Genomic DNA, 21,038 nt, shown 5'->3' with positions numbered 1-21,038 from the left:
ATTTCGTACGACCGCAAGAAACGGCATTTTATTACTTGTCATCTGAAAAACTACCCCTCCCGTCATGGATCTTTATCTCATATGGGGGGGAAATGTTGTACACATAAATGCAATTTGAGAGAAAACGCAAATTTTTGTAGTTTCTATACACCTGGTAAATGAACTTTTCAATATAACAAGGTTGACAATATACCTAGAAACCTAACAAGTTTAAACTGCCAAACAAGCATAGATTATTATGTTGAAATAAAAAATATTTAATACTGCCATTATGAAATCCAATACCTATTTTTTTCTGAAATGGATAATAAGTTCCGCGGATACAAAATGAACAATTATAATATTAAACCTAGTTTTTTTGCCCCAAGATGCAATTTTTCGTATGGATGAAATCGTTTATTGTCGCGGCATTACTTTTCTTAAAGACGTAAAGACACTATTTAAAAACTTACCTCTGCTATTTAGCCATTTAATCTTAAGCTTCAGACAGCCGGACAGACAGACATCTTTCTACTTTGTATTACAGATATATGTGTGATCAATTCTTAAACTCATAATGGGAGCAAAGCTACTTTATTTGAAGACCACTAAAATATTCGATCCATTGTCCCATACTTAGATTCCTTTATTTTTAAAAGAGAAGCTTTTTTTCCGTCTGTTTAAATTGTCCTTGCGATTTCAAACTTTGGATGATGATTCCTATAACAGTTAGGTACATCTTAGAATGCGCAGCAACTCTATAATCGTTACCAGAAAGTTCGTACATCTATTTAAACATGCTGAATTTTACTTTTCTGACTACAAATGTTAAAATTATCTGATTTTTGGTATACTGATTCCTAAAACAACAAGGTACAATGTTATAAGCAAAGCAGCTATATAATCAAGTCCTAAAACTGTAAGCATGTCCTTAAACAGTATCATATATTTAAGCAGTTTTGCAACAAATTTACCTATATTTTTGTCTAGGCTTATGCATTAATTATCTGTTAATTCAGTTCTGACACTCTACATGTGTTAATTTTCATTTGTCTTACCATTTTAGAGCCCTCTCTTTTATGGATGTTGTCATGTCATGTTGTCAATATTCTTGCCAAAAAAGTAAAAAAAGATCTATACATACATACGGACCTACGGACTTTCTGGTATTAATGAAAGAGGTACTTTGCTATCTAAATTGTAGACAATTGTTACATAAATCACCATGCCAAGCTTGAACTTGATAAAATTATGTACACATGTAAATGTATAAAGACCAAGAAAAAGTTTTCCAGTATGTTTTCAAAAACAATTGATACCCACTGGATTAGAACCGGTCTTCAGCCTATTCGAAAAATCATATACAGCATACAGTATTACCCCAAGAATAAATAACCATAAAATTAAATCCAGTTTTGTTAACCAGGTCCTCCAGGACTAACAAATCTGGTTTAATCTTATACTTATTTAATATTAATATCCACGAAAAGCTATCTATAACATAATACGATAAATGACTCATACTAAATGAGTAAAAATGATATGTATTTTTCTCATGTTTTTTTATTTGCAAAGAAGATAAAGTATAGAATAGAATCCCGGTAGACGAATCTGCCTGGCTAGTCTGAAATAAATATTAAAATATGAACTTTTGAAAGTCCCAAAAGTCAATCTAACTCTTAATAAAATCGAATGATTTCAGAAATTACCTAGATATATTATTTAAATTAATGCCTTTTTAATAGTTTGACTAGCATTTGGCCATTCACAATGAATTAAAACTTAAATAATGTGCAAAACCATGTACAAAATTGAATTTAAACGTGAATTTAGAAATAAAATAGCAAAGAAATATTTAGACAAAAATAATGATATTAGCACATTCAATATATTTTCTTTTTAAAAAGTATTATTTCAGTTTTGTCCAAACTTGATAATCGTACAATTTAAGTTGGTTATAACTTTTTTTATTGCGCAAGCAAGACTTTCCTTCAATTTGTAAGAAATATTTGAGGATTTCAATTCTATATTTTATCTTCTTTGTCTGTTTGTTTCATGACTTACATGTGGCATCAAGAACACAGTAATAGTGTGTGACTGATTATGACGTAACAAAAAAATTAGCCAATGAGAGGCCACTATAGATTTTACCATTGGTCAATAACGGCCTCTCATTGGCTAATTTTTTTTGTTACGTCATAATCAGTCAGACACTATTACTGTGTTCGGCATCAAGCTTGGAGCCTGGTTTCTTCTGGTTGTTATCAAAATATAAACCACTCTTTAAAACAGAAGCTCAAACCTATGTGTTATATCTATTTATGTAAAACAGAATATAATACAACAAATAAATACTTGATATCTATAATACAAAGTAGAACGATGTCTGCCTGTCTGTTTGTTTGTCTGTATGTTTGTCTGTTTGCAGCGAAGGATCTCGCTAACCGCTGAACCGTTCTGGTTAGCCTTTACAGGGTAGCTTCTCATAGGTCCCGGGAAGGTTTATAATTATTTTCTTAGGGGGCGGGACACCCCCAACCCCCCCAAAAAATTATTTAAAAACCACCCAAGATGTTTTTTTCTTTTTAAAACTAAAATTAAAATAGTGGAGTCGACTAACCCCCCCCCCCCCACCCAAAAACAAAAACAAAAAAATTTAAATTTTTCTTTTAAATTTAAAATACGAAAAAATAGTGGATCAAACCTCTTGGGCAACTTCGCTAAATCATATATAAAGCAAGATACACACACAATCCTACCAACACCCAATTATGATCTGATCACCATAAAGCTACCAATACAATACAACCAACATATCATATTCAAAATTTGTATCTAAAATTTATTTTTGTTATAAATGAGAAAAAGAAGTAATTTATAACGAGATTTTCATAATATGTATGTATGTATAATGGAAATGTTGATTTTTTGTATAATGTTGTTAAATATTGCTGGAAACAAGGAATACCACACTACTATTCACTAAAACCAATGCGATGGTTTTCAGAAAGGCAGTCAATAGACAAGAGTTGAGTAGTGAAGTGGTGCCTCATGTTCCCTATCCTAACAATGAAAAATTATAAAAACTGGCAGCTGGAAGCAATTTCAATTCGCAGAGTACTGCACATGTTGAAAAAAAATAATTATTTATAAATTTCTAAAAATGATCCTTTATTTTATTTATTTTTCTTCTTACATTTCTTAAGTTCCCTTTGAGGTTGTATGAATTAGAATTAAAAGTCTACGTTAAAAATTACTAAGCTTCTGAAATCTAAAATAAAAAGATAAACAAACACTAGACAATCCTTTCATAGCATAAAATTAATATGCCTAACCCTTTTTTCATTCCAAAAAGTACATTCATTATTGCAATAAAACTGAAATTTAATCAAATTATCAATCAATTTAGTCATAACTTAGCAAAAAATATAAGAGTTATTTATCGCATCGTATTATAGACAGCTTTCCACGTACAGTTAAATGACAAATAATGAGTTTTGTTAGCCTCGAGGGGCCAAAACCCTTAGCCAAAAAAACTGGTATTTTTTATGATTTTTATTATATTATTCATGGAAATTTGTCTGTATTACGATACTATAAATATTTTTCAGCATGGATAAGAACCAGTTCTAATCCAGCGGATATTAATCGGTTTGGAAGCCATACTGTAAAATACAAATAGATAAATTTCCAAATAAATTTAGATCATAGATATTTAAGCTATATATATTTAGTAATTTTTTTACATATAAAAAGCCTATCTCTGTATACTACGCCACTGGACGACCCATTTTCAAAAAAAATCTATCAAATTCGACTCTCCCCTCCTCAAGTGCCACTAGAGGCCTCTAGGGGCGTAGCCATAGTTTATAATATACTGTTACTTTATATGTTATTATAAGGATTTCAGCTAAATTGTTGTTGTTACATGAACTAAATCATCCTTGTTGGATAAACACATAATACAGCAAATTTCAATTACAACATTCGCCATACATTCAGAAGTTTACCCTAAACTTTAAAACAAACTTTAGAACAAAATTTTCGGGGATATTATTTTTTTTCTGGGGTCGATTTTTCTTTGGAGTTGGTGGTAACATCCATCAAAATATATCTAAACCTATCCAGGACCTATGAGAAGCTACAGCTGTTAGCAAAATCCTTCGGTACACACAGACAGACTTTTACTTTTATATAAAGATCGCAGGTTATTTTTGCAATTGTATTATTAGATTTATTTTTCATGTTGAATTAACCCAACCCTACACACTTTGTTTGAAACATCTCTCCATAAATCTAGTCTTAACCCTCAACGGTGGGGGGGGGGGGGCCTTGAACGCCACCCTTCCGGTTTTTCTATCTCATTTTCTGTGTGTGAAAGATAAAGAGCCCAAACTGCGTGACTTTTTATGTATGGGTATGACGCATAACTGAGAGTTAGAAATTTTTTAATATCTCCATTCTGGCAGGGTCATCCAGGTAAAGAGCAAAAATATTTTTTTTTACTTAAACAAAGCATTTTATTTTATCAAAATACTAAAATATCCTCTAGTAGTAAACCCGTTTATAAAATACAGGTGTTTAAGTCTATTTTGGGTTCCAGGTATGATCCTGCAGGTCTCCAGAAATCTTAAAAAGCCTCCTGTGATCGCAATTTTTGACTGAGAGACTTAAAATTTTAAACTTAAGCTTTTTCTCGCCGACCGCCCACCACGGCGGCAGGCAGCTGCCAAGTACAGCTGCGGCCGCCGAAATTTATTTTTTGAGATCTCTAATATAAAATTTATATAAAGATAAACATTTTCGGAAAAAATAATTTTTCTAGCTTTGAAAATAAGAAAATCCCAGCCTTTTGAAATTTTAAAGTAAAAAGTACCTAAAAACTAAGGTTGTTAAATAAAATGGTAAAGGAAGCGGAAATTAACTTTGATTCACTTATAGTAGGAAATTTATTATCAAACAGGGGACATGCACAAAAATTTTTAGCCCTCTAGCTCTAATAGGAGCTGAGATAATAGGGGTGGACGTTGACCCCCCCCCCCTCGACCAATAAAAGTGCGGCAAGGGGCCCGACTGTTAAGGGTTAAATGTATGATACAACAAATAATTTATTTAATGTTTAAATAACCCTCAACGCTAATACACTTCCCCTCCCCTGACATAAAATCTGTGCAGGCACCTAGCATAAATGTTTATCAAAACAAATATTTAATTTTATGTTGAAATATCTGGCTATACTCTACCCCACCCCCTCCATAGATACACCTAGCACAGAATGTTTACACAAACAAATATTTCATTTTGTGTTGAAATAATCTTCTTGCTCTCGCCCCTTATTTGTGACATGCACGCACATAGCATGAATGTATATTGCAACAAATATTTCTTTTTATGATGAAATATCTGGATCCACATACACTAACTCAGCGCACATACACAGACACACATTCACTCACTTCCAAGGCCACACACACACTCAGCTCACAACAACACATATTATTTTGCCTGTGCTTTGCATATCATTTTTTTTAGCTGTTTCCTAAGGTTTCTTATCAACTCAACTTTTTATTTGATTGTAGACATGCAATCTACTGTGACTAAAGAAGAAGAAATTTTTAGACCCATATGATTGAGAGTCTGTCTGGAGGCAAAATTTTCCTCACATGCCCAGAAATCCTGTTTTTGAATATCTCTCTATTTCATGGAAAACTAAAAAATACTTTAATAATATACAAATTTGGGTGTAACTTATTATATGTATGAAAACAATAAAATCAATAGAAAATCTCCTTTTCTTTAACTATTCTCTCTTTTTTAAAGTTTGATTCTGTTCAATAAACTTTTTTTAGAGGGATTTATGCATTGATTATTATATGAAATAATTTTAGGTAGATAGTATTTGTATTTCAAATAAAGAAAGTTTTGAAAATAAGAAATTAGACCCCTATCACTTTAGAGGACAGCAGTTAACCTCCAGTTTTCTGGATGTACTTAAATACTTGTTAGAGATAAAAGATTGCCCGAAAAGTTTACAAAAATTTTTTTGATATGGTAAAAAAAAATATAATTTAATTTTGGGTTTGATGATCTTACTGGTGGTCATGATGACCCAGATGTTATAAAATTTCCTGACAATTATGACAACTTATCTATTGAACTATGGTCCATGTTTGTATTTGTAGCAGCCTCAAATCAAAAGAAATACGTATACAATCACGGTTTTTAATTCTTTAGTTAAATACTGTAGTTTTTAAAGATGGTTATATTTCAGATTATATCTTCTTAATGGATACTAATACTAAATTGAAAAATTGGATCATAGTTCATTACATATGTAGTCATAAAGCTCATGTACTTTATTACCATCTGGAGCACCATCATCACCAGTATAGCATCATTAGGACCATCATCCCCAAAATTAAGATTTAAAAAATCATTGTATTACCAAATTAAAATGCTTTTTGTTTTACTTTTTGGGCTAATTATTTTTTCTAACATGTATATCATCCTGAAAAAGATAGAATTTTTAAAAATATATATCTAAATTATGTCATATATTAATCAATGCATAAATTCTTCTTTAAAAAAAATTTATTGAAAAGAATCAAACTTTTTTTAAAAGTCTAAAAAAGATATTTTTCTAATTATTTTGTGGTAACCCAAACCCCTGGTTAACGAGTTCTTATGATGTAACCGAAAGACGTATGGACTGTGTCAACTTTTACTATAGTTGAGCTTCAATCCTAGATATCAACAATGACAAAATAAATCTATTTACAGGGTAAATAGATTCAAAAGGTTAATACAGAACTAAACTACACAATGACAATGGATACATAATCAGGGAAACACAGAAACATAATAAATACACATATTAATTGACAGTTAGGGCTCCTATCCCTTCCTCCCTGGCCTGTTTGTCAGAGGAGAAGGGGTGGGGAGACTAACAAATAACAGATTTTCACAATACATGATACATGAACAAATATTGGCAATATTATTAAGTTTCACCTGCTTTATTGCAAGCTCTAAAACAGTTAGAATTTATAATTTCTCAAAGCAAAACTATTCCAAAAATTCTACGAATTGGGCTTGCACCTTACTACAATTCTATGGTTTTCATGCATAAAGGGTGAGCAAAAAAATGCAGACCTTTTTGAAATTCAAACTGCGCAGCTTGTGTTAATGGTAGAAAAAATATATGCATAATGTTAAAACCATAATAAACTCTAGTTTTTGGAAATATAAGTACTAGTTTTGTGCTGTTTGATCTGTTTTGTTATGGCGAAATACATGATCAAACATATAAAACAAGGATGACAACATCCATAAAAGCGAAGCTCTGAAACGGTAGTACAAACGGACATTAACACTTGTATAATGTCAGAACTGAATAATCAGAATGCATGTATAAGAGTCAAAGCAAAATCGTAAGTAAATTTGTTGAAAAACTGCTTGATACAGGATAATGATTATGGACATACTTACATTTTTAGGACTTGATTATAGAGTTGCTTCGCTTATAATATTGTACTTTGTTGTCTCAGGAATCAGTATACCAAAAATCAGACCAATCGGATAATTAGATCACATATAAATTTGTTGTTAAAAATGTTAAAAAATTTAACATGTTTAAAATGGACGTACGGACATTCTGGTAATGATTATAGAGTTGCTACGCTTTCTAACTCGAACCTAACTATTACAGGAACTACCATGCAAAATTTGAAATCGATAGGACAATTCTAACATACCTAAATTAACGAAAAAAGCTATTTAAAAAAGTAAAAAAATCAACATGTTTAAAATGGACGTACGGACATTTTGGTAATGATTATAGAGTTGCTACGCTTTCTAAATCGTACCTAACTACTAAAGGAATCACCATGCAAAATTTGAAATCGATAGGACAATTCTAACATGCCTAAATTAACGGAAAAAAGCTATCCGTGACGGACGTACGGACGGACGGACGTACGGACGGACGGACGGACGGACCGACCCTAATTATAGAAAAGCTTCGCTTTTAAAAACTAACAGACTTTATATAATTGTATATATTGCTGAGAATTCAAAAGTATGAGAAAACAAGTATTACCATTGTAATACTAATGACAAATTATATTATAAAAATGATGTTTATGGGACAAAGCAGCGAACTCATAGTCAGCAAAAAATCTAGGAAGGCCACACAAAAAAAGTCCTTTAACCCTTAATGTACTGGGACCTAATGGTGAGTTCAGAACATGCTTTCCCTATATTGAATTAATACCTTCCCATTGCATAAAATTTTAAAATTACTTTTGGTGAAAAAAATTTTATTTTTAGAGTACGTTCACCTAACCTCCTTTATTGTCTTATTTTGTCTTTCATTTTCGTCATGCAAATTCGACAGATATTGGAACTTTCTAAAAAGGTCTCTAACATTTTTCCAGCTTTTATAATTTTTAAGAGTTTTATTTCAAAGTATTGCAGTAAAATCATCTTTTACACAGCAAACAGTTGAAACATGAAATTAGATATTTTCAAGAAAAATACAAGTATCTTCATATAATTGCACTTCTTATACAAATAAATCACACATGAACAGAAGAAGCCTAACAACACAACACAAAAATGTTAAAATCGTAATTTTGTTCTCATTTGAACAATTTCCAGAGTTGACATGAGTTTTATACCTAGAACTTTTCCTTTAAACTTGCTTGACAATCGTAAACCTTTAAATTAACACATTTATTTATGTTTAAGAGCACAGAACTTCACAAGTCATTTTTACCTGGATGTTGATTAGGGAAAAAGCATGGCCTTATATCAAAAACTTTTTTTTATGAATGGAATAGTCTATACTTGGGTAAAATATGGTATCAATTCCAAAAATCTACCTTTCTTTCTTTGCACTTCTTTGTACATGTTTTTCTTGTCAAAATGATTTAACCCTTACAGATCAAGGGGGGGGGGGGGGCTCTAAGCCGAATTTTAAAACAGCTCTAGATCAGCCAAATTTTTTATGTAGTCTTTTATTGTGATCAGAAACAGATAAAAATAATAATTGGCACCAGCAACCGCTGAAACTGCTGCAAATGGCGTTTTCCATTATTTGCCGTTTTTTGTTGATGGTCAGAATTTTTTTGTTGTGATAGATAAAAGTTTCCCCTAAAACTTGGTAATCCTAGCTTTAAAATTGGCCACTTTACTGCTGTTTTAATATTTAGTGGCCGGCCGCTAAAAAGCGGCTAAGGAGCGGTCTCACCGCTAAGACTAAGAAGGTAATTTGTCATCCTTATTAAATAAAATTTAACAGTGTATTACTTTTTTTAGTAGCAACGCTGCTCTATAATTTGAAATGTCCGTCCATTACATGTACATTAGTAAGAGAAAAAAAGAGGGAAACATGATTTTCTCAGCTCCTTTAAAAGATAGAATGCTAATTTTTTCAGGAAATGTTTATCCGTATGTAAATCTTATGAACTCTTTATGAAATTTTAATACATTATGTAGACATATAAGAATAGCTTAAATTTAAAATTTTAAGTTTCTAAGTCAAAAATTGCCTGGAACATGAAATTGACTTGAACACCTATATTTTATATAAGGGTTTACTACAAGAGGATATTTTAGTATTTTGGTGAGAAAAAATGATTTGCTTTAAGTAAAAAAAAAATTTGCTCTTTACCTAGATGACCCTGCTAGGTTTGATGGCATCCTGCGCCCGCCAGGATGGAGATATTCAAAACATTTCAACATCCAGTTATTTGCCATACCCATATTTTAAAAATCACTGAGTTATATCCCTCTAGCTTTCACACACAAAAAATGAGATAGAAAAAATTGGACCATTAAGGGTTAAACATGTGCCTCAGAGCTCACTGTTTACGTGAAAGTGTACAAACTGCCTTCCTTCCCTTTACCCTGGTCCACTAACAAACAGAGGGCTGTTGTAAAGATCTTAGTTTGCTAATCTATGCTTTAAACAAAATTGATTTTAAAGTAGCTTTGCTACTATACAGTTGTTCTCATGTATAAAAAAACAAGTACAAGTAAGTGCAAAGAAAGAAAGCTAATTTTTTTTAAAAAGATTAATCAGTTATAGAACTAGTTAGAATAAAATGAATATCTATAATTGATAACATATTTTTCCAGAGAATAGATGGTCCAATTTAAGAAAATGAAATGGCTTTTTTGTTGATGGCGTTACTAAAGTCAAAACGAAATTTTTTTTTTTATTATTACTTAATGGCTTAAAGAATTTCTTTACAGACTATCAATTGTTTATGTATGTTTAACAATTTAAGATAAAAGAACATAAAAGACAAAATAAGACCATAAAGGAGGTTAGATGAAGGTACTCTAAAAATAAAAGTAAAATTTAATCACCAAAAGTAATCTTAAAATTTTCTACAATGAAAAGAGGCTAATTCAATTTAAGAAGAGCATGTTCTGAACTCACCAAAAGATCCCAGTACATCCTGTGTAAACAGTTTCCATTTTTTTTCTAACCTAACAAGACTTCGGGTGGGGTGTGCTAAGTACAAAAAATTTCTAACTAAACAGAAATCTTTCAAATTTCCAAGTTAAAGCAAGTTGTTGTTGACATCAAATCACATCTCATAATAATGTCATGACACGTGTAAATGTATATAAAAGCATGTGTGGGTGTAAGAAATAACTCAGTTCAACTGTTCCTCTTTGACTTACAAGAAGCAAAAACAAACTATTCACCATGCATTTTAAACTTCTGGTAATATTCTAAGCCTTATTATTTTGAAGGACAGAAAATAACCTTATTGTATTGCGTTAATAAGGAGATTAAGATCCTAACACAATTATGTTTTTGGTTAACTCCCTAGCCAAGAAACAACTTTTATTTTCGTCATATATTTAGGTTGCCAGTAACTTATTATTTTTTTACAATTAACATAAATTTAGAGTAAAACACTAAATCACAATGTCCTGGTGCCAACTCTTAATTGGGTCATATAAAATTGACCAATAGTGATGGGAGTATTAACACAGCCAAGTAGGAGCATATACATCTATACTATAGATCTGTTAAAAATACCCAGTCAAAAAATCAGAAGTCTGAATCAGCTCAACACCCAATCACAGCTCAGCTTGAAATAGTTTCATTTGTTTCTGCTATGATTTTATGCTTACAAACGCAAATTAAACCCATTTTATTTCAATGATTTTAACTATGAAATGTGGTGTTTATTGAAAAATGTAAACAGTTACCGGTAACCTAAATTTCTGCCAAAGAAAAGCTTGTAATTTTGTGTCTAGGCAACGTAATTTAATGTTTTAATTTCTATTATGAGCAATAGAAAACTTTTAAAATTTTAATATACCTAAAATGTCATTTTTCAATACTTATAACTTTTTTGTTATTGAACCTGAACGTTTTAAATTTGGGATATATGTAATAATGTATCTACTTGTGGCAGTCTCTCAGCAGTTAAAGATTTGTATTTCTTGCAGGCTTCCTTTAACAACATTTTAGATGCAAATTTTTATGCTCTTCTATTTTATTAAGGTTTTGTGTTTTTGTCTCGGACTGACCTTAGCTCGTCCCAACGAATCTAGTGACTCTAGTAGCATCTCACGGGAGAAAAGGGCACCTCAGTGGTCATCTCATTGGGAGAGAGATACTAACAATAAGGTTAGTTTAACTTCCAAACCATTTCATCCCTTTCCATCATTAATTAAAAACACATCTCACAACAATCCTATTATAAAGCTAACTTGCTAACTGCTAAACTGATATAGTTCTCATTCACAGCAAAGCTATTTAAAGGTACTCAGAAGGTTTTTAACTATTTTTGGAGAGGGTATATCCTACCTCCTAAAATGCTAATATTGCCCCCCTCTGTCTCTGCCCCTGTTGCAATCTGGTGGTATTCAGTCACAGCTTACAAAATAAATACATTAAAAAAGCTAGAAGGAGGGGGCATATTTTGTTAGACTTAATCAATATTCTTTTAATGCCTTGAAGTGTAGAACTCAAATTTGAAAACTGTATTAATTGATTATTTTTTGTTTAAAACATTTATCCATTTTTGATCTTCTATCAAAATTCTTTTTTTTTAGGGTAAGACGAGAGGCTCATCGAATGTGATCAACGAGCTAAACAGGAAATATATGTGTACATCTGAAGAATGTATTTAATCAAATAAAGTTTTATGTCATGTACTAATATATTATGAATTGTCTTTTAAAACATCCATATGTATCAATAACTCACGATTAAATTCTGACATTTAATGGGTTATTTTTTTTTAAAAGTAGTTTATGAAGTACAGGCATTCATAAAAGTTTGATCTTAAAAGCATTTGTATTTGGTGCGTTTGGGAGGAGTTAGGATTTGGAAATAATTATTAATTGCATGCTCTATTAAGGCTTGGAATTGATCTTATGCCATCTCAGCTAAATATCCCTTAAAATTAATTCAATACAGGGACATAATTTCCATTAAATCTTGGCTTGACAACTAGTAAGGATTTCATCTGGAATTTTAACTCTGGAGTCAATCAATAATTCTATCCATAATAAAATTAAATTTAAGCTTACATTCACATATATATATTTTATTTAGATACCATGGTAGAGTTCACAGAGCTGAGGTAGGAGCTGCAGCTCGCAGGACTGACTATGATGAGATTTACAGTGGATCAGCTAACGCAAAGGCTCAGTATGGACTTGGAGGTTTCATGGCAGATGCAAATGTGGAAGGTTCACTTTTCAAGTTTAAAGATCGTAAAGCTGAGGTCAATTTTCATCAAGGAATGCTTGGAGCAGGCCTTGGAGCAGGCATTGGTGGGATAAAGGCTAAAGTTAGTGCAGGATACGATGCTGTCAATAGTAATGTTGATCTTGGCAATAACGTGAACATAGGGGCCAACCTAGGTCTGCGTGCTGACACAGGGTTTGATGTTGGGCCTAGTGGGGTTAGTGCTAAGGTTGCGGGATTTGGTGTAAGTGTTGGGTGCACAAATGAGATATGTTACTTTTTTGGATGCATTACTCTTAATGTATGTTGAAGTATATGCTGCATCAGTTTTGCTAGTTTTGAAAACAGTGTAAAATTTAAATTTTTACATTAAGCCCTTAATAATAAATATTTATAATTTACTAATGCTTTGTGAAATATCTGATTTAATTGAATGTATATATATCATATTATTAAAATTATGTTATCACTGTGTTTTATTCAATAAATAATTGAGCATTACAGTTTTTTTATTGTCAGATTTTGGAAACATGAATGTGGTTTGAAAGAAATAAATAATCTAGGGTTCTATATCTATGGTATGGTTCTCCTTTACAGTGAAGCTTCTTATAGGTCCTGATATATCCTAGTGATAGAGAAGCATTGAAAGTATATAAAAAAAACTTTAAACAAGGCTAACATGTTTAACAGGCCTATCACACAAAATGATTGTCATTGATAAATTGTGCACTTGATCATAATTTACATACAAGGTTATATTTTCAATAATTGTAATCAAATTTTATTGTGGTATGTTAGTGTGGTAGGCTAGACGGAAACCAAGGTATTATAGTGATGCTACACACCCAGCTAATCCTGTTATTCTACCATTGTAGAACCACCTGCAAATATGCAGGGTAATGGTATTGATTTCACCTCTCAGTTGTCCTGCAAGTGGGGGGAGGGGTGTTACCCCTCACTCCCCCTTCTTAAGCACCGGACCCTTCCCCTTCAACCACCAAGTTATCAGCACCACCTCAGCCCTGAGGATAGGGGTTCCAAGCCTTCTTTCACCAGATAGATCCACCAACCAACACAGACTATTGTCACAGTAATCATCAAACCTTCCCCTTTAGTACCCAGACCTACCATTCAACCCCTCTATTCTTATCTACCTATTGTGCGGTTTCATGGGCTATCCTGTCTCCCCCGGACAGGGATAGCCATCTACCTAACCATTGCAACTATCTATGTTTTACTTATATGATTTACCTTTGACTATCTCTATACCTAATCCATATGCATTTATATTATGTTGTAGATCTTTAGTATCTTGTGAGCTCTGAATAAATCAACATCTCAAATTATATTCTGTTTGTTATTTGGTGATATATATAGAGAAGCACAGCTTCTCTATAACTACACTGGTCCACGTCTGTTCACACCGCCATATTACCCGGATTCGGGAAGTGGCTGACAAACTCCGGCCACTACCACAACTTTTGGTGACAGCTGCGAGGTTATGGTAAAACACAAGTGTAGAGCAGATGTGCAGCTGAAATGAAGGTACTCTGACACAAGCAACTGCGAAGGAAACCTTAGTCACCCACCCTGGATAACAGTGTCTAACCCTAGATCCGGCAGTTGTGGAAGTGAGAACCTTAGTAACCCACCCTGGATAACAGTGTCTAACCCTAGATTTGGCAGTTATGGAAGTGAGAACCTTAGTAACCCACTCTGGATGACAGTGTCTAACCCTAGATCCGGCAGTTGTGTAAGTGAGTAGCAGGCAGCCACGAGAGTTGGGAGCTACCAAGCGTCAAAGAAGACTTAGTAACCTACCCTGGGTAATAGTATCCAGCAGGTGGAAGGGAATAGCAGGCAGCTGCGAGAGCTGGGAGCTACCCAGAGACAACGGTGGCCGGGTGACTGAGCCGGCAAAGACAAGCAAGGAGACCAGACGGGCCTCCAGGACCGCGGAAAGCAGCGAATCTAATGGAGAATCGTGCGTTAGATGGCTGAAACATGCCCACTGACTGGCTGAAACAGGCCAAATAGCTGCAAACTGTGCATGAAGTTACAAGTATAGTGTACAGTAAGAGCAAAACTACGCTAGTTTTGAGTACCCTGGGAGGCTACAGCACAGCCGCCCACCGAGAAAAGCAGATACCTTATCTGTTTTATGTATTGTCACCTTGGTGTGAGAGACAAACAAAAAGATTTAAGGCAGGGGCGGGTAAACAATTGCCTGGACTTTTGATAAGCCAAAAATAGAAACCAGGTGCAAGATAACAATATCTTGTCAAAATTGTAGCCACAACCTTGCAGCACCACAAATAAACCGCCCCTACCCCGATAGAAGGGGAGGGCCCCTAATAAATTAAAGTGAACATAATCCAATGTGACATCTGATAAGCCGAGGATTAAGGAGAATCCCACCCACTTATCACAACCCAGTCACCTGAAATCTACGGGACCCCCCCCTGGGTAGGGCGGAATTACCCCGTCCCCTCACGCGTCCCCCCTTCTTTTCGCACTCAGACCCCTCCGTCCACCGTGCAGAGAGAGAGACCGGGAGACGGAGCAAAGAGAAATTTGTCAGACAAAAGGAAGAAAATGGACCAATGAGAGCGCGAGTTGAGGGGTAAGCAGGAGTTTGGCCTGTGAGTGCGCGTTCAAACCGTGTGTGAGCGCGCTGTGACGGGTTATTGCACACACACACCCCTCCCCCTGCTATCCACCAAGGAGGGGAGCGACTCTATAGCCAACAAAGGATAGATAACAAGAAATGGTGTGAAACCCAATCCTTGCCCAAAGTGTGATAAGGAAAATAGATTCAGTTTCCTATTCCAACTCTACCTAAAGGCCGTGTGCTAAGTGCTGTATACAAGTGTGTGATAACTAAATATAGAGTTGTGAAGCAACCAAGTGATAAATAGTGTTTGTTTTTTTGTGTTGTGGTTGCAATTAAGTGAATATTAACCTCACCATACGATAATGGATACTGATATGGAACCTTAGTGAAAGTACAACCACCCTGTGGAAATATCCTGCCTTGGTGCCCCCACACTGGGCATTGGTGGTGTGTACCTTGACCACAGACCCTCATAGTTGTAAACTACAGTATGACCCTCGAAAAAGTATTTTTAAGCATCTGCAGCCCTTATTTCTCAATGAATTATTAAAAAATACATATGTCCTTGTTCTCCATAGTATTCCACGTAAGTAGATATAAAAATATTTTTTTTACCTCCATTAACACCGGAGATTTTTAGAGCTAAAGTTTTGAAAAAGTGACTGAGAAAAAGAATTTTCTTTGTTTCTCTTATTTTTTGGATGGTTATATTATGTTTTTCTGGCAACTGAATAATGAGACACAAAGAAAAACAAGTTAACTAAATATTTCTTTTTTATTCCACCAAAAAATATAAATTTTTAATGGCAAAAAATACTACTGAATGAATTGATTATTTGCAAATTTTAGGTTATTTATTAACCCTTATTTATAGAAAAGGATTAATTATGACAGTTGCTCCGCCTACTTTTCTGACATCTCAATTATTTAATAGGGGGTAAATTAAGCTTTTTAGACTAAAAAATCATTATGTTTTATTTTTATTTTCTTTATAACTTTTTTGTTATTAAAGTTAGGATTGTGAAACAAAAACAATTTTCCTGCTATATTCATAGAGATTTATTTGGTTTTTTAATCTTAAACAATAAACTCAAAAAATATGTGTAAAAAAATGCTTTTTACTCAAAAACTAAATTTTTTATTTCATTTTTGTATAAAGTTTCTGCTAGTAACAAAAATAAAAGGATTTCTAGCTTAATTTTGCTAAAAAAGTCGTTTCATGTAAAAAGTTACTTTTTCCTCAGTCACTTTTTCAAAACTTTAGCACTAAAAATCTCCGGTGTTAATGGAGGTAAAAAAAATATTTTTATATCTACTTACGTGGAATACTATGGAGAACAAGGACATATGCATTTTTTAATAATTCATTGAGAAATAAGGGCTGCAGATGCTTAAAAATACTTTTTCGAGGGTCATACTGTATATACAGGAAAAAAGCTCTGAGGATATTCCTATACACATATATATGGGAGTGCAGCCATATATAGATAACCTATATATACATATATCTACTAGCGGATACGCTCCTAGAGGCAGCTATGGACACCTAACATGTTCCCTTTCACCTCTAAGCTAAGATCCACTGGTTACCACAGAAGTTAAGAAGCTATACTGGAAAGGAGAACAACTTAGGTTCAACAGTTAACAAGCCGTTGGCACCAACAGACCAACATCCTGCTACTTATTATGGGGATACCCCCGCCACTGCAAATCTTGAGCTAGGAGGACAGAGTCTACGGCTATGTGGACTACCACCCTAATTACACAGCCATAGTATCTGTAATAGGGGTAAGCCGGCTCGAGGCTCTTTGCGGCGCGGTTCCTATACTTTGCTCCTACATCTACAAGATGAGAAATTGTCAGCCCCTAGCCCAACGTGCGGCAATAGAAGACATCCCTGATTGGGCATTGACTGTGTGCCTATGCCTACTGCTTGCATTGTGGTGGACAGAAGCCTTCATTTGATCACAACTACCAACGTCTGTACACCACCACTCTCTGCTTCTTCATACAAGGTGCTGCTTCTGTTATTACTTGGGCCTACTGTGTTGAGTACAATAAACATAAAACACATGCAAAGTCACAGACCCCTGGTCCCTGATATGCCCTTGTCTGGAAGGATGACTGAATGTCTGTTGCACAGCTCCTGCATGGTTGGTACTCAACGCACGAGAAACGGAGATATTGGACTGGGGATTGTTGAAACTGTATGTGTTCTCCCTGGAGTTTTAAACGATGCTCAGCCCAATGAGAAGGTGGCAAGTTTCAGAGACATAGCTGCCAGCCCCAATATGGGCACTACCGCCATGGGCACTAAACTGTGTCGCCCTGCGCCCGGTCCAGCGCTGGAGGGAGAACTGGAACCTGTACCTGACTCTGCCAGAACTGAGATGCCAAAGCAGACCAGCCTTAGAGCCAGTATCACCTGTGTCTGGGGTGGAAGGGTCCCCCCTGGCGCTGGCGTCACCAACCTGGAGAATGGGGAGCTGTCCTAGGGGAATAGGCCCTTCACCCAGATGCCTGACGTGTACCTGGGAGTGGGGGAGCCGCCACCCAAGCCTCCCTGGGAGCCCCCAGGCATGGAACGACTGGGGACCGGCCTAAGGATGGAGAATGGTGACCTGCTGCAGTGGAAGGCCTTACCCAGCAAGGAGGGAGCAGAGTTGACCAGCAGCAGTGAGGCTGTTCCCCCACACTCCAAGACCGGATGCATCTACTCAGTTGGACCACTGCACAGGACCCGGCCTAGTCCCCCCATGCTGCTGAAGCTGGAGTCCCACCAGGATGCAGAACTCCAGCTAGGGAAGTCAATAAGAAGGCTACCCCCTGCCAAAACCAGAATCACCGCAGGGGCTCCCCACCAGCAGCTGACAGAGCCTGGCAGGGACGCAATACCAGCTGGCAACTCTGGCCTAACTCAGGTAGCTACCAACAGCCCGCTGGCAGTTCAGAAACCAGTTCATGCTACCATCAGTATGGCATCCTCTGGGCCTTGCCGGCTCAACTGTGGGTATCTGGCCACCCACTGGCCACAGATACCCCCCAGAGATCATAGCCCACCATCCAACTGGCACCATCAACGGCCTTTGCTACCAACCATCTGGAGTAACTGGAGGCAGGATCCCTCATGTGGAGAAGCACCTGCAGAAGCTAAGGCCGGGGTTGGCCTTGCCACCCAGGAGAGGAGAGCAGCTGTTGTATGGAAAGGACCTGTGTGTACGGGTAGAAGGCTGAATGCAACCAAGGAGCCACCACAAGCAGCCCAGAACTACCCAACCCCTAGTAGGAGAGACCCTGCTTGGCAGCTGGTGCCCCAACTGGATGATGAGAGACCTGGCAGGTTGACACATCCTGTGGAAACCGGACTGATGGGACCCAGTTGGACAAAGGAGCGCTGCTGCTTCACCAGCCACACAGCTGCCAAGTGTAGAACAACCTGCATCTAACCAGTCTGACACCCAGGTCTACCTGGAGGGAGATGCCCAGCCGCCGCCCCAACCAGCTGCTGCCTCTGGGGCTGCGGCTACCCAGGAGTCTGTGCCTCAGTTCGGCCCCAACCTGGTGGTGCCTGTCTGGACAATACCTGACCTGTCGGACAAGCCAACCTTCCAGATGAGAGGGGTGACAACTGTCACTGCCGGGGAGCCGACCTGCCGGATGGAAAGAGTGACAACCGTCACTTCCAGCCAGCCGGCCAACAGATGGATGTTTGGGGAGGGTCAGCTGCCTGCAGTGTTCGAGGATGAGACAGCTGCCCACCCAGAAAGGCTACCCCAAGAGGCTGTTCAGCAGTATAACCCACCACCAGACCCCAGGATACACTAAACCAGGATAATTGTGTTGAATTATTGTACCAGGAAGTTTGTGCTGGGTCAAACGTGCCTGTGCCTCCTGCATCTGCCCCAGGAACCAGAATATCAGCCATTACCAGCCAGCCTGAAGAAGCCTTGGCTGCTGCCTGAGGAGGGACTAAATTAGATGCACCAAGTGACGAGCCCAAACATAGAAGTAGAGGATCATCAACAACTATTCTTAGCCAAGATTGAGACAATGTGCCTGGACACCTCCATGCTAGGGGAGGAACTCCAGGGCCTTGTGCCTCAGGTCCACCAGCAGCAGTGGCCGTGGAATGGCCTGTCCCCCAGCCAATTAGAGCAGAGCCAAACCTGCAGACCCGAGCCAGCCTCCAACACAGGGGATGGATTGTTACCTTCCCCTACCCTGACTGCCACGCACCACCCTGCCAATGTCCAGGATGAGCCTGAGGGAGGCAAAGTTCCTACAGTATGGCAACGCCCACCTGCCCGTGTTGACAGAGACCCTGGAAGCCGAATGCACCTGTACCAGCCAACAGAAAAGACCGCTGCAGCCCCAGCATTGTCAGCAGAGAACCTGACCAACCCCGTGGAAGAAGAAGCTGTGCCTGCGCCTGCGCCCCCAGCCAATGCCTTGGGGACCCCTGAGGCTGATGTGGGGTTGCCTGCATCCAGTAACCAGCCTGCCAGCGGCAAGGTGACCAACAAGATGGAGACCACCAGCCCAGTAGAGAAATCTGAAGAGATGTGTACCATGTGGCTGTTGGTCCAAGCCCCCTCACGTGCTGTTCCCCCCCTGGAAGTTGCTAGGGTGGCCTTAGAACTACACATCCAACAGCCAGACCATCCAGCAGAACCAGCTACTCCAGCAGATATAGCAAATCCTGTTCGACCTGGGGAAGGTTGGAGCCTACCACTTTTCAGCATCTGGGGTCCTGACAAACCCCAGAGGCTGGGGAGGTTGTGGTAGGCTAGATGGAAACCAAGGTATTATAGTGATGCTACGCACCCAGCTAATCCTGTTATTCTACCATTGTAGAACCACCTGCAAATATGCAGGGTAATGGTATTGATTTCACCTCTCAGTTGTCCTGCAAGTGGGGGGAGGGGTGTTACCCCTCACTCCCCCTTCTTAAGCACCGGACCCTTCCCCTTCAACCACCAAGTTATCAGCACCACCTCAGCCCTGAGGATAGGGGTTCCAAGCCTTCTTTCACCAGATAGATCCACCAACCCACACAGACTATTGTTGTCACAGTAATCATCAAACCTTCCCCTTTAGTACCCAGACCTACCACTCAACCCCTCTATTCTTATCTACCTATTGTGCGGTTTCATGGGCTATCCTGTCCCCCGGACAGGGATAGCCATCTACCTAACCATTGCAACTATCTATGTTTTACTTATATGATTTACCTTTGACTATCTCTATACCTAATCCATATGCATTTATATTATGTTGTAGATCTTTAGTATCTTGTAAGCTCTGAATAAATCAACATCTCAAATTATATTCTGTTTGTTATTTGGTGATATATATAGAGAAGCACAGCTTCTCTATAACTACACTCGTCCACGTCTGTTCACACCGCCGTAATACCCGGACTCGGGAAGCGGCTGACAAACTCCGGCTGCTATCACATTAGTATGTATTTTAGAAAGAAAGGAAGAAACATTTCAAGTTATACTGGTCCCCAAATTTACATAAACATCTTAATTTTGGCTTTAAAACATAAGGTTAAATCTTGATTGGTTGTTACAAAATTTCAGTGTCTAATTTTTTCAACCATTAATTTAATATGCATACAGTTTATTTTTTTATTGCAATGATTTTAAAATCCCATAATATCTATCCCTCTTTTAATATTCAGTAAATTAAAGAACAGCAGTAAATAAGTAAAACAGC

At 37.0% G+C, this 21,038-nt stretch overlaps 1 protein-coding gene across 1 annotated transcript; it reads left to right on the top strand.

The window, feature by feature from the left end:
- The first annotated feature begins 10,561 nt into the window (after nt 1-10,561).
- LOC145312889 (uncharacterized) lies at nt 10,562-13,194 on the top strand. Its single transcript, XM_080152116.1, has 4 exons — nt 10,562-10,717; nt 11,510-11,635; nt 12,064-12,107; nt 12,569-13,194. Exons 1-4 carry the CDS (start codon nt 10,700-10,702, stop codon nt 13,011-13,013), a joined length of 633 nt encoding a protein of 210 aa, XP_080008242.1. The 5' UTR covers nt 10,562-10,699; the 3' UTR covers nt 13,014-13,194.
- The last annotated feature ends 7,844 nt before the right edge of the window (nt 13,195-21,038 follow it).

Source organism: Acartia tonsa, chromosome 2, assembly GCF_053477335.1.
Source record: "Acartia tonsa isolate MP-2025a chromosome 2, ASM5347733v1, whole genome shotgun sequence".
In the NCBI taxonomy this organism is placed as follows: Eukaryota; Metazoa; Arthropoda; class Copepoda; order Calanoida; family Acartiidae; genus Acartia; species Acartia tonsa.
Note: the sequence above shows the minus strand (reverse complement) of the source record. Positions and strands in the feature narration are given on the sequence as shown.

Excerpts from the sequence above, each read along its gene's own strand:
- LOC145312889 (XM_080152116.1), top strand. Across the intron at positions 11,636-12,063 it reads AGAGAGATACTAACAATAAG|GGTAAGACGAGAGGCTCATC; the intron begins GTTAGTTTAACT and ends CTTTTTTTTTAG. Across the intron at positions 12,108-12,568 it reads GTGATCAACGAGCTAAACAG|ATACCATGGTAGAGTTCACA; the intron begins GAAATATATGTG and ends TATTTTATTTAG.